The sequence below is a fragment of the Squalius cephalus genome (assembly GCF_949319135.1).
Source record: "Squalius cephalus genome assembly, chromosome: 1".
Lineage (NCBI taxonomy): Eukaryota > Metazoa > Chordata > Actinopteri > Cypriniformes > Leuciscidae > Squalius > Squalius cephalus.
Window position 1 is genome coordinate 12,081,110 of NC_137122.1, and position 14,887 is coordinate 12,095,996.

Sequence of the window (14,887 nt, forward strand, 5' to 3'; positions counted from 1 at the left end):
ATACTGAGGCTTTTAGGTTGTGTGGAATCTGCGATCTCTGACCCAGTTTGTTTGATGGCTGCGATACGCTGTGTTTTCCTGCTATCTGGCATCCCGGGGTGTGGGAATACTATTGGCTGAACTGGCAGTGGGCGGAGTCACACAGACCAAAACAAAAACAGACTGATTATAAATTCTAAGTTACGGAAGCCCTGAACCGCAACGTAAAAAAAAAAAAAAATCCCCCCCAAAAAATAATAATTACGTAAAAAAAAAAAAAATTATGTAAAAAAAAAAAAATTGCTATCATTTCGAGATTAAAGTCGAAATGTTTCGAGATTAAAGTCGAAATGTTTCGAGATTAAAGTCGAAATGTTTCGAGAATAAAGTCAAAATATTTCGAGATTAAAGTCAAAATATTTCGAGAATAAAGTCTTCTGTAGAAGTTGTGTGTGTTCTTGCCGTTAATTCACATTGCCGCACAGGCATTCATGTGTGTGTGTGTGTGTGTGTGTGTGTAAACTGGATCTACACAAAATAATAGCTTTTTACTTTTATCTGGGCTTTCAACAAAGGGATATTCTACAGGTCTACCAAGATGACATTAGGCTATAGGACGTTATAAAATATACTGGCAGACTGGATCAAGATATCCAACTTTATGAATAAATGAATGAATGCATGAATGAGACATTTAGGCTATATAGCGCTTTCATATGTCTACTGTAGGCCTACACTTAAAAGCGCTTTACAATCATTTCAGGGAATCTTTCCTCAACCACCAGTGGTTATTATATTTGAGGAAATCACGGGATCCGGCCAAATGATTGGATACAGAATGATGCACTTAAAATGTATCCAGAACGTACGGTGTCTATTATAGACGGCAGTTCGACTTCACAAGCGCATGTCTTTACACACACACACACACACACGCACGCACGCACACGCACGCACACGCACGCACACACATGAATGTCTGTGCGGCAATGTGAAATAACGGCAAGCACACACACACTTCTACGGAAGACTTTAATCTCGAAACATTTCGACTTTACATTTCGACTTTAATCTCGAAACATTTCGACTTTAATCTCGAAATGATAGCATTTTTTTTTTTTACAGATTTTTTTTTTTTTTTACAGATTTTTTTTTTTTTTATGTTGCGGTTCAGGGCTTACTAAGTAAATAACTGGCAGTAAAAGTGTTTTTCAGAGAAACGAGAGTGTGAACTTAATATCTGCAAACATATTATGGTATTTTTAGAGAGAAAAAGTTACATACAGCACCTTTAATACTGACGTCCTCTGAGGTCATTTTCACTACAATATTCCCCCCACCCCCTTGTTGAGGCTGCAACCCGATTGGTCCCTATCCCTAAACTCCGCCCCCTCCGCCAACAAGTAGTCCAGAGAGTTGTTTATATGTGCTGAAACAGACTGTACCTCATATGTTCACTAACATATACAACGATATTAGTTTTCATGTTTATGGGTTGTTGGTGATGTACAAGAGAATTTAATTAGAAAGTGATGTAGATTACAAATTAATCATGGCTTGAGTCAAAATCTGTGATCAGCTGCTCGAACAACTCCAGAGAAGATTCATGATTCTAGAAAACTCCACAAGTCGGTCAAATGAGGATGATGAACACACACCTGGATTCGGAGAGTTTGCTGTGGTATCTGGAGTCAGTGTTGTTGCTGTAGTTGATGGTACAACTATTAAAAACAAAATGGAAACAGAAATATGTCATATTTTAATGCATGAAGACAATGTCAAGGCATTTATTTTACAAACTGCTGTATGTTTAATAAATCCTCACTATGGGCCCATTCACACACCCGCGCAATACAGCGCCAGGCGAGACGCAAGTGTGTTTTGCTAGTTTCAGCCTGACACATTTTTATATTTTCACGTCCTGACACGTTGTTTGAATAGCAAATGCATTTGTGCCCATCGGTGCGGCCATGGGCTGCTGGTCTATATGAACGAGCACGAGGAGTGTGTTCAGGCGCATTATCGGTGTGTTGCTATTTTGAGGAACTGAAATAGACTGAGCCATTGACCAACTGAACCCTGCTCTAAAGTCAATGGTGCAATATTTATTTTTGTTATTTAAAGAGGGTCCACAACGTGCGTACACTTATTACACACACTCTGCTTATTAAACGCACAGGGACATGCAGCAGTCAATGCCAAAAAAATAAAAAAAAGGATTATAATGTAAAAGATTATTATTGTGTACATAAAGATATGGTGAATCCGGCTTGTCCCGTAGATTGTCCCTTTAACCACACACACACACACACACATTCCGTAGTGAATCCGCAAGCACAACTGGCTTTTAAAGGGAATGGCAGATGAGACTCTGATTGGTTTATTTCACATTGCGCCCAAAACACACCCATTACTCATTAAGAGAATAAGGACACTTTTAGACCATGAGCTTAGATCGTTAAAATAGGGCCCTATGATTTGATGTTACAACTATTAAAAACAAGATGGAAACAGAAATATGATTACATAATGTCAAGGCATTTCTTAATAACCTGCTGGGATGAGCAGCTCCGTATCAGTGTGACGCTCAGTTCTGGTGCTGGATGACACACTAACATGGGAAGAGTTGTGTTTAATAAATCCTCACTATGATTTTATTAATTTATCATGTGAGTGGCGTGAGTTACACTAGCTGTATATTATGATTATTTTGCATCAGACAACAGACTGTACAAGACCGGTCATATGTATCAAAACTCACTGCCAAATCTGACTAAAGAGCTTTTTTTGATGCTAATATGTGTGATGATAAAGCAGTCTGTGAGAGCCAGTGCAAACCACTGAAGCGAGAGACTGATGATGTGTGACAGTGATCATGTGATCATGAACCTTGTGTAGAAGCTGCTGCTGTAGTTCGGCTTGATGTCTTCTCAGAGTTTGAGCTTCTGACTGGAGTCAGTGTTGTTGAAGCGACTGGAGCTGCAGAAGATGAATGTTCAGACGCATCAGGACATTAACATCATATTTTCATATTGATCATGACATGCAGTTTGTGTTCAATCATCACAGCTTACAGTGGCAGTAGTTGAGAAGAGAGATGTTACTGTATCATTTATTCCTGGTTTATATGAGAGTGAAACACAGTGAGCTGCTTCCCATAAACCTTCAGCTTTCCTGAATCAATGACATTATTAAGCCTTAGAATTCCTAAAACTGCATACAAATCCTTATAATTCCCAATATTGACCTCCCTCATGGGTCATACATGACATATTGCATAAATCAGAAGAGTCTATTTTAGCCTAGTATGACCCATAGGAGGTCAATATTGGGAATTATAAGGATTTTACACACAGTTTATGACTTTGACCACTAATATTTTACAATTGCCAAACATATGAAGCCATCAGAAAGAGTAGAGCCAGTGTGTGAAAGTTTTCACAAATCTGTCAGAAAAGAGTGTTTTCTCACCTGAATACTTGACAGTGTATCTGACTGAGGTCTGGACTCGATTTCTGTGAGTAAGAAGACATCTCCACTCTCTGTTGTTATCTTCATTCAGGAGTGTTGTAGTCAGAGTGATGATACAGGGATATTGATCTGATGATGATAATATCTGATATCTGGAGTCTGTCTTCAGATCAACACCAGCCTGATTCACCCACAACAGCCCAAATCCCTCAGAACTGACCCAATCATCACAGGAGACTCCAGTATCTGAATACAACTGACAGGAGAGAGTCACAGAGCGGCCTGGACTGATCTCAGTCTGTGAGGATGATGAAGATGAAGATGATGATGATGATGATGATGATGATGGAGACACTGAAACTGAACACAAGACACAAATCACAGACTCTTCAATCATCATCTGAGTTTAAAGGGAGAATCTGCCCTTTTTAAATTGACCAGATCATCTTAAACTTACCATGAAGAACATGCAGATAAACACGTGCATCAGTTTCTGGTCGGTGTTGTTGTCCATTCACAAATTGTTGGCAGGTGTAAGATCCATAATCTTCTTCAGTGACGTTCTTGATGTTCAGAGAGCAGTCAGACTCCAGACTCAGTCTCTCATGTCTCTCTGTGTCTTTATTCTTTATCCCTCCAGTAATCAGTTCAACTGCTGATTGACTGAATCTGATAGAGTAGATCCATGTAGTTTTAGATGTGCAGTCAGAAAGAGCATTATTACAGGACAGACGAATTTGAAAAAATTTTGATTTGATCAATGATTTATCCTTTAAATTTAATGATATTCAGAACAGAACAAGAATAAAAAAATAACTAAAAACAAGCCAAAACGAAATAATTTAAAGCGAAAGTGAAAGCGGCGTTGGGCTCACGTATCTCTCTCATTAGAATCAAAATGTTTCAACATTCGCAATGGATTTGGATGGTAAACTATTCTTTATTATAGGCTTCTTTGTACTTCACCCACGTTCCAATATCGAGGGAAAAAAATCATTCTCTTCACATGCGCAAAAATGTGCTTGAAATCCAATATCGAGGGAAAACAAAATCACTCTCTTCACATGCGCAAAAATGTGCTTGGAAACATCACAGTTGAGCGTTGCTTAGGCTATGCAGTGCTGAATAAGAATTGTAGGCTTATTTAAACAGAGCAGTGTAATTTTTATATGTTAGGTTGACTATTTTATTATTATATTTTATTACGGCTATAACGAACGGGCTGCGATGTCAAGATTGCAATGCTTGAATATGTTGTGTGTGTGTGTGTGTGTGTGGCACGGGCGCGATCGAACAGTGGAAACATAAAAACATACTCCGTCATGTTCATACAAGACATCATTCAAACTGCAGTGTTGCAAAACGTTTGAGGATATTTTGCAATATAAGTTTTTTAATATGTTTTGTGACAATTTGTTCTCAGAAGTTTCAAAGAGTTAGTAAAAGAGTAAAGAAAAAGTTAAAACATTTTTAAGTATCTATTTTTTATTAAATATTTATTTTGTATTAATACATAACCTCATTGTATTCATTTATAATGTAACATTATAGAGTGACATTGTGTCAATAATCGTCAAGCACAGGTGACTCCGTGTGGTGGGAGAGGGCCCCCAAATCAAATTCTGCTTAGGGCCCCCAAAAGGCTCGGGCCGGCACTGACTGTTGCATTAATTTGTAAAGTGCTGTATTATGTCATTATTTGTTTCTTTTGTCAGAATGGATGCTTTTGACTTGGGGAGCAAATTGCACACAATAAATGTTTGAAAATTTAACATGTATTTGACCGATAGAATTATCAATAGAATTAATGAAATATAAGATAGTTATATAAAGCAAGTAATAACTATTTATTTGAAATGAGTAAAGCTTAATTAATACACAATCTTGAATCACAGTTCATTAGTTCACATAACCATTTAATTCATTCATGTCAACTGAACATGATGGTGAAGCTTAAATACAATGTTAACTTTTACGTTGGATTTATGTGATTAAATTGGATGGAAAATTGGAAAAGTTAAAATTTTAACTTTTGGGGTTAAATATTTTGAGTGTATGGGCCCTATTATACACCCGCGCAATACAGCGCCAGGCGAGATGCAAGTGTGTTTTGCTAGTTTCAGCCCGACACAGTTTTCATTTTCACGTCCTGCAACACGTTGTTTAAATAGCAAATGTATGTGTGCATCTGTGCACCCATGAGTGTTCAAGCGCATTGCTATTTTGAGGAACTGAAATAGACTGAGCCATTGACCAACAAAAACCTTTTCTAAAGTCAATGGCCCAATATTTTTTTGGATTACAATGTAATCTTTTTACATTGTAATCCTTTTACATTGTAATCCTTTTACAATGTAAAAGGATTACAATGTAAAAGGATTACAATGTAAAAGGATTACAATGTAAAAGATTATTATTGTGTACATAAAGATACGATATGGTGAATCCGGCTTGTCCCGTAGATTGTCCCTTTAACAACACACACACACACACACACACACACACACACACACACACACACACACCACAAGCGCAACTGGCTTTTAAAGGGAATGGGAGATGAGACTCTGATTGGTTTATTTCACGTTTCGCCCAAAACACACCCATTACTCAAAAGAATCGAGACAAAACTTTTAGATCATACACTGGGCGCACAGATAATTTTTCCTGTCGTTAAACTAGCAAAAGTGGATTCAGACGCCCTAAGTGAACTTGTGCCGTGCGCTTTAGACCATTAACTTAGATCTTCAAAATAGGGCCCTATGATTTTATTATTTTATCGCGTGAGTTACACTAGCTGTATATTATGATTATTTTGCATCAGACAACAGACTGTACAAGACCGGTCATATGTATCAAAACTCACTGACAAATCTGACTAAAGAGCTTTTTTTGATGCTAATATGTGTGATGATAAAGCAGTCTGTGAGAGCCAGTGCAAACCACTGAAGCGAGAGACTGATGATGTGTGACAGTGATCATGTGATCATGAACCTTGTGTAGAAGCTGCTGCTGTAGTTCGGCTTGATGTCTTCTCAGAGTTTGAGCTTCTGACTGGAGTCAGTGTTGTTGAAGCGACTGGAGCTGCAGAAGATGAATGTTCAGACGCATCAGGACATTAACATCATATTTTCATATTGATCATGACATGCAGTTTGTGTTCAATCATCACAGCTTACAGTGGCAGTAGTTGAGAAGAGAGATGTTACTGTATCATTTATTCCTGGTTTATATGAGAGTGAAACACAGTGAGCTGCTTCCCATAAACCTTCAGCTTTCCTGAATCAATGACATTATTAAGCCTATAATTCCTCAAACTGCAAACAAATCCTTATAATTCCCAATATTGACCTCCCTCATCATACATGAAATATTGCATGAATCAGAAGAGTCTATTTTAGCCTAGTATGACCCATAGGAGGTCAATATTGGGGATTATAAGGATTTTTATGCAGTTTATGACTTTGACCTCTAATATTTTACAATTGCCAAACATATGAAGCCATCAGAAAGAGTAGAGCCAGTGTGTGAAAGTTTTGACAAATCTGTCTGAAAAGAGTGTTTTCTCACCTGAATACTTGACAGTGTATCTGACTGAGGTCTGGAGTTGATTTCTGTGAGTAAGCTGACATCTCCACTCTCTGTTGTCATCTTCATTCAGGAGTGTTGTAGTCAGAGTGATGATACAGTGATATTTATCTGATGATGATAATATCTGATATCTGGAGTCTGTCTTCAGATCAACACCAGTCTGATTCACCCACAACAGCTCAAATCCCTCAGAACTGACCCAATCATCACAGGAGAGTCCAGTATCTGAATACAACTGACAGGAGAGAGTCACAGAGCGGCCTGGACTGATCTCAGTCTGTGAGGATGATGAAGATGAAAATGATGATGATGATGATGATGATGGAGACACTGAAACTGAACACAAGACACAAATCACAGACTCTTCAATCATCATCTGAGTTTAAAGGGAGAACCTTTTAAAATTGACCAGACAATCATAAACTTACCATGAAGAACATGCAGATAAACATTTACATCAGGTCCTTGTTTCTGTCCGTTCACATATTGTTGGCAGCTGAAAGATCCATAATCTTCTATTGTGACGTTCTTGATGTTCAGAGAGCAGTCAGACTCCAGACTCAGTCTCTCATGTCTCTCTGTGTCTTTATTCTTTATCCCTAAACGAATCAGTTCAACTGCTGCTGAATCTCTGAATCTGTTAGAGTAGATCCATGTAGTTTTAGATTTGCAGTCAGAAAGAGTTTTATTACAGGACAGACGCACATTTTCACCAGAACTGATGAACACATGATCATCATCCACTCCACTGAAACCTGAAACACAGTATATCTCAGTGATCATTATGATATTAATAAATGAAAACAATAAACCATACCAGCATAAAAACCAGAAGATTCAAATCATACAGTCTTTTTCTGGTGTTTAATTAACATTTATGGATAAACCAAATCAAACGCCTCTTTAAGAAGGAATAAGAAATACCCTGACTTTGAAACAAATGTAAATAATGTAATATCATCGTATCTTGAACTCTTGATTTCAGCTTTGTCATAAACATTACTGGACGGCACAGGATTAGTTGATCCTCCTCTTCAACCGGTGAAAATACACTAATAACTGCCCTTAAAAGCTCTTTATCTGTTCTGTGTTTCTCTCTTTCCTTCAAACTCACCCTACTGTGACTTATGCACAGCTAAATACAAAATAACAATTCAAAACCCACAAAGAATATTTGTGGAACAGTTCCCAAAGGAAGGAGCAAAACTCAGGGAAGGTTTGCTGGGATCAGTAGTTCACTCTCCATCCAGACACAGTCGTGATGATACTGTACTTCTGTTCTCTGACCACACAACATCACTTCACTGAGCTGAACACTCGTTGTGTGTTTGATAGTAAGTTTATGATCAATCATGAGCTGAGTTTGGGAAGTAGTTAACAGTGAATTTGATCATGATTAGGGCCCTCTCAAGTAAAGTCATGACAAAATAATGCATTAACAAATCATTCAATACAATATGATTAAACATGCACTAGGAGAATATTTGTATTCCTTTACACCACCAGTACAACAAAACAAACAAACAAAACAAAAGATAAAGGTTATTTGTAGTTCTTTTACTCACAGCGCATTCACTGTGTGCTCATACTATGATCTCGATATCAATATTGTTAAAAGCGCTATATAAATGAAGGTGACTTGACTTGACAATATGAGCTCATCCCAGATAGAAATGTTGTTCTATGAATGATTTTAGAGCATTATGTTATGTTCTTGTAATGTTTTCTGTAGATAATTTTCTTTTTGTTACCAGAATGTTCTCCTAAAAGGAAGGATAACACTCTCTAAACATTCTTATACAGTTTTAGTGGGAAGTTTCCCAGCAGACACAGGACTGAACCATCTCTTCCTTATATGTCTCTACACTCTAAAATTGGCTGGGTTAAAAACAACCCAATTGGCAACCCAGTTCTGGGTAAATATTGGACAGAACACATGCTGGGTTAAATTCACCCAGTGACATTTTAACCCAGCAGGCTGGGTTGTCTAGAAACCCAAGATGTAGTTATTTTTTTACCATTAATGGATTTGCTATTCTGGGTTATTTTTGCTGGGTTATTTTTATTTTTCTTATAATTTCACCTGTGCTTTACTGTAAAACTTTGAATTAAGAAACAATGAAGAACATGTTTAGACTGTTACAATAATTTTTAATGCTTGTCAACTGACATTCACAAATGTGTTAAAATTGGCAACAATGACAACAAACTGCACATTATATTTAAATGCAAAAATCATTTAGTGCTGACATCAAAGTAGTTCAATATTGTCAGTTTTAATAAATAAAGATTAGTTCTAAAACTATTACATGTTTAACGGTTTAAATACAGTGACATTGACAATTATATTTTAAATTCAGCAAATGCAAAATCATTTAAAAATACATCAAGTATTAAATAGTCAAATACAATTAAAGAAAGAAAGAAGATTAGTTCTGAACAATGACATTTATACGTTTAACTATTACATGTGTAACGGTCTAAATACGCAGTGAAATCAACAGACAATTCATTTTAAAGTCAGCGAATGCAAAATCATTTTTAAAATATGCAAAAATGTACACAAGTATAGTTAAATAAAGTCAAATACAGTTAAGAAAGAAAGAAAATTAGTTTTGAACAATGTAATTTATACCATTTAATTCTTAGGAAATTAAAGTGAAATTCACAGATGTGCAAAATTGTAGGCCTATTTTACATATGTACACAGTGAAATTTACTTTTTTTTTGACTCCGAAGAAGAAGACGACTCTTAGACGCCGGTTATGTAGACTCTGCCCGGTTTAGAAATTCCACCATGTTCGTTCCGACCTATAAAAGAAAATAAACACAAAAATACAGATTGTTTAAATGGCAACGGTTTCATTATTCAGTTGAAGTCAGTTCAGTGTTGATTCAATTCAGTTCAATAACTGTGTGAAGTTTATCATAAAATGGAGTTTATCATGATTTCAACAATCAATATTTTTATTTGGCGAAAAGCCATATAATAAGTGGTACATTATGTCTTGTTTGATCTTGTTTTTTTGTCTAGGATCAAAGTTGCTTAACAGGAATTGTTTTGAGGTAATGTACATCCAGTCAGTTTTCATCACAAAATAAACTCCTTCAGGGTGATACGAGATCCCTCCACTTTGTGTTGATTACCCTGTTGAAGTTTATTCTGCAATATCAACTGGCTGGATGTACAGTACCCCTTGCGTAATGCACAGGCAGTTCCAGACAGGTTACAATGCAATTTAAATAGCAGTTATGCGGTTTTATACTCACTAGTTGAAGATCAATGAAAGCCTTTCTAGCTTCGTCAATAGATGGCCGATTTACCTTCTGACCAATACACTGTGGCAGGAAGAAGAAGGGGAAGGACCAAAAGAGCAAAATCACCTCTATTCTCTGCAGAAAAGAGACATAACATCTCAGAAACAGGACCAGCTACAACAAATATACTAAAGTTTGTGCAATAAGCTACAGACATAAAAAATAAATATGCAATAATGATACTAAATACCTTGCCTTTTATGTTGTATTGAAGATTTAAAACAACAAACATCACCTTGTGGAATATTTTCCAAAGACTGATTCAATTTTTCTAAATTAATTGCAATCCTTAAAATTCTGTTACATAAAATAGGCTATCTCCCTTTGGAGTGACTGATTTTTGTAACCTTACAGATCTTTTTTATGCTCAAACAGCAACACAACACACTAACTAAAGTTGAAAAAATTAAAAAGAATAGTAGGGCCCCTTTAAGTAATTTTTTACTTTAAAAAATTAACATGTAGCTACTGATATTTATCCAAATGAATCGACATTGAATCAAGATCGGAATCGAACCACAAGCAGGTATTTGCTCAATTCAGAAGTTGGCAGCCTTGTGAGCTACCTATATTTAAGCACGGATCAGTCAATTATAGTCAATTATAGATGTAAAAGCAGCAAAAGTGTATAATAAACATGAACTTACCGTTAAACTTGTCGATAAGACTGGGTAACTGCCACTCGAAGAGAAGAGTTCATATCCATATGGTTTTCTAACAAGAAAAAAAAAACGAAATTTTAAATTACATCACTTACCAAAAACGAATTTATGTAGCCTATGTAAAAAATACTTTTTGTACCACACCAAATCACCTCACATGGTCCAACCCACGGCACTGATGCACGCACGCACTTTGACTGCAGGGCCTGGCAAGTCGATTCATTTCCGGGAATCATTTTGTTTCAAACTTGCAAGTGTGAACCGGTTTATTTGAACCGGATGGTAGTTTCTTTTATACCTGCGGTCCCACGACATTTACGTAGGCTTTTTATGCCTTTTACATGTCGGTAAGGACAATTGCAGGCGTTTTACCTAAAAGCAGCGAGTTTTGTTTGTTTTGAGTGACTCGACTCACTTTGTTCAATTCGCTTGTCAGTGACAGAAACGACTCTTTCCTCTGTTTTCACAGATATTCACAGATTTCATAGTTCCGTGTGATACAGAATCATTAACTGTATTAATCTGTCGTCTCACATTAAAATGACTATGCGAGTCAATATCTGATTCTGAGGTAGGCTAACTGTTTGTCATACAAGTTGCATCACCAATTTTAGTCTATATAAGTTTAAGAATTATTGCTGCGAAAAAAGTTATAATTGTGCTAATTCAAACTAATTATTAATAAAAAATAAAATAAAACATTATATAAACTTACCTTAAAACAGTTGCACCCAGCTGCTTTGCCCCTTTGTCCTCTCAAAATGACAGCTTGGGAGCGAATTTAAACATCTCCAAGGCGGGAAGCTTGTGAAACAACCCAGCATTGTGACCCAGCAGGTTTAACCCAAAAACTGGAAAATTAAAACTACCCAAAGGTGTTTAAAATGTGATAAAATAACCCAACAAAATTACCCAACAGACTTGACCCAGCATTCTGGGTTAAAAAACAACCCAGCATTTTTTAGAGTGTAGTTTCCTGTTTACACTCAGTGCATTTGATATAGTCCAAATATGACCCCAACAATTTATAGAGTGATTTTTTTTTTTTTTTTTACATTTTTTATAATACACATATTATACACATAGTGTGTGTGTGTGTGTGTGTGTGTGTGTGTGTGTGTGTGTGTGTGTGTGTGCGCGCGTGCATGTGTGTGTGTGATCATGTTCATTGTGTTTTTAGATCTGTTTCAGTTTGCTTACAGGCAAACGCGCAGCACAGATGATGCTATTAACAGCATTTCACATCTGGTCAGTAAACACCTCGAGGACCCCAAGGTCTATGCACGTATTTTGTTTGTTGATTTTAGTTCGGCTTTTAATACTGTGCAGCCTCACATGCTCATCCAGAAACTGAAACAATGTTAACCCTTTTATTCTCAATTGGTATCTTTCTTTTTTAACAAACCGTACTCAACAGGTTAGAGTGAATAACGCTCTTACAGAGCCCAGGCCAATCAGCACTGGTGCCCCTCAGGGCTGTGTCAGCTCTCCAGCACTTTTTACATTGTATACTTACACCTGCACTAGACTACATACTGACAATTATATTATTAAATTCTCTGATGATACAGCAATCCTCAGCCTTATGCAGAAAGATAGAAGTCCAGCAGCGTATCATACTGATATTGAGGAATTTGTCCAGTGGTGCGATGACAACTATCTTGTGCTAAACGTGACCAAGACTGAGGAGATTGTGTTTGACCCAAAAGCCATAGGCGATATTAGGCCTGAAGTGATCAAAAATGTATCCATTACTCAGGTTCAGAGCCGTTGAAAAACAGAGATACGACACTCCCATAGACTGCCATGGGAACTTTGGGATGAGGAAGTAACGTGTGTCGTGGAGCAGCCGGTAGTTCCAGCACTGAACCCCATTCACTCTCAGTGTTTCCGAAGTACGCTCGCTGGTAAGTTGATGAAATTACTGTATTTTTGACATTTTGACATTTGAACGCATTAGTCGTCCTCTCATGAATCTAGTCAGTACAGTAGTTGTAATTTATGTAGCCAACTTTAGTTAATGTTTATTGGAAGAGAATAGTTAATTGCGGCAAGCTTACGTGACCAACACTTCACTAACGTTAGCTACCAGTCAGAAATGTGTAAATTCAATATACTGAGGTCATAGTTAAATGTGATGTTGCACTACATTGTATTCAGAGGTTTTTTGTCAACCCTATTTATTTCATGATGTGGTCAGAATATTAGAAATGCATCTGGATATAAAGCAAAAGAACAGCAGCACCCCCACAAATAAGACCTCAATGCTAAAACGTGTAAATGAATGTACACCTCTATGACAGCATAACAAAATCCTGAACATTATAGAAAAGCAGAATTTATGGCTGAGCTTTGGGTATCATAATGCAATAAAAATATAATTTGTTGGATGAGCAAAATAATCATCCAGCTTCTTCTGTTGTTGTGTAAGAATAACCATTTGAATAACAATAGTGGTTTGTGTATATATACTATATATCATTTTTGTTCTCATTTAATTTCAAATTATGTACAACAGTACAGAGTCATAATTATAGAAACCATGACAAATGTCCAAATAGATATGGACCAAACTGTAGGTGTGGACTCTCACTTCTGTAATCTCAACCTCATGGAAATGTTTAGGAAACATAAGCTTTCAATGTGTATGTGCCAATGACACGCTCTGCTTCTGGCAGGGGAATGCACTCACCCAAAAATCCAAGTAAATATAGCATTACTTATAGTGTGGAGTGTGAATGCTTTTGTTATCAATGTATGGCTAAGCATTTGACTGATTCTAGATTCACCACCAGGTCTCCAGATCATCCTACAGCTTCAGTGGCACAATATAATGGCTATTGTGAACACTTGTATTCCTCTTCTGGCCTGCTTTCTGCCATCTTTCTCTCCCTGTAGGAAGTCGAACGAGTTTCTTTGAAGACAGAACATTCAAGGAAAACTTACCTACCCTCTCCCTAGATATAATATATAATTAAATGTTTTGTTGAGTTGGTTGCCTTGTATATTTTTTACTGTTGACCACACTTCTTTCTTGACTTAAACTGAGCAGCTTTAATTGATATTCACTTGTTGTTCAGGTTTATGTGAATGTATTTGAACAGAACATAACATTAGGATGTTAGTAATTATGACCATAGAAGCACGAGAAAAATATATACAGTAAATACTATAAATGTATTATACCTTATTGGGATATATATATTAAATATATATATATAATTTTTATTTTTTTATTATTATTATATACAGTACAAACATATACACGTGTGTGTGTGTGTGTGTGTGTGTGTGTGTGTGTGTGTGTGTGTGTGAGTAACTGGAGAGATGGTTACTGAATGAAATAACTATGTTCCTAAATACGATACATAACATTAACGTTACTGTTAAAGGACTCATTTTAATATGGCTAATGCACCCCTAGATCCTTTCAAAACATTCATCAGAACACACACAAATACATGCATACGATGCAGGGAACTACACTGCGACCAAAATGGTCGCATATGCGACCTTTTGAAATGCCATTGCGACCAAAATTTTTAATGGGTCGCAAATGTATCACTGATTATTTTTGTACCTATGTTTTAGGCAATGTGCTATGATTTACTATGAGCATTTATTAAAACAGAAATGTGTATTTTAAGAATACGTTTTATAACGTGCTCTGAGCATTCAACACATCAAGTTGGCTTCAGCCCCGCGACCGTTACTTAGATTAAAACGTACCATTGTATCTGCGCGACTCGCAAGCTCTCTCCCTCACTAATACGGACGCGCGCACACAGAGAGAGAAGATAATTGTAAAATGAAAATTGACGGGCTATACGGTAGTTTACATTTTGTTCTTGCTTGTTTTTTTTTCT

General features: G+C 36.6%; 1 protein-coding gene across 1 annotated transcript in view; it reads right to left on the reverse strand.

The window, feature by feature from the left end:
* The window catches only part of LOC307165936 (uncharacterized protein), a gene marked incomplete at its 5' end in the record, with an annotated part of 45,726 nt that extends 37,902 nt beyond the window's left edge, over positions 1 to 7,824 (reverse strand). The window contains 2 exons of the mRNA XM_079884023.1: positions 1,638 to 1,700; positions 7,470 to 7,824. Coding sequence (XP_079740149.1) covers positions 1,638 to 1,700; positions 7,470 to 7,824 — 418 coding nt within the window. The remainder of the gene's footprint in view (positions 1 to 1,637; positions 1,701 to 7,469) is intronic.
* Positions 7,825 to 14,887: the final 7,063 nt, after the last annotated feature.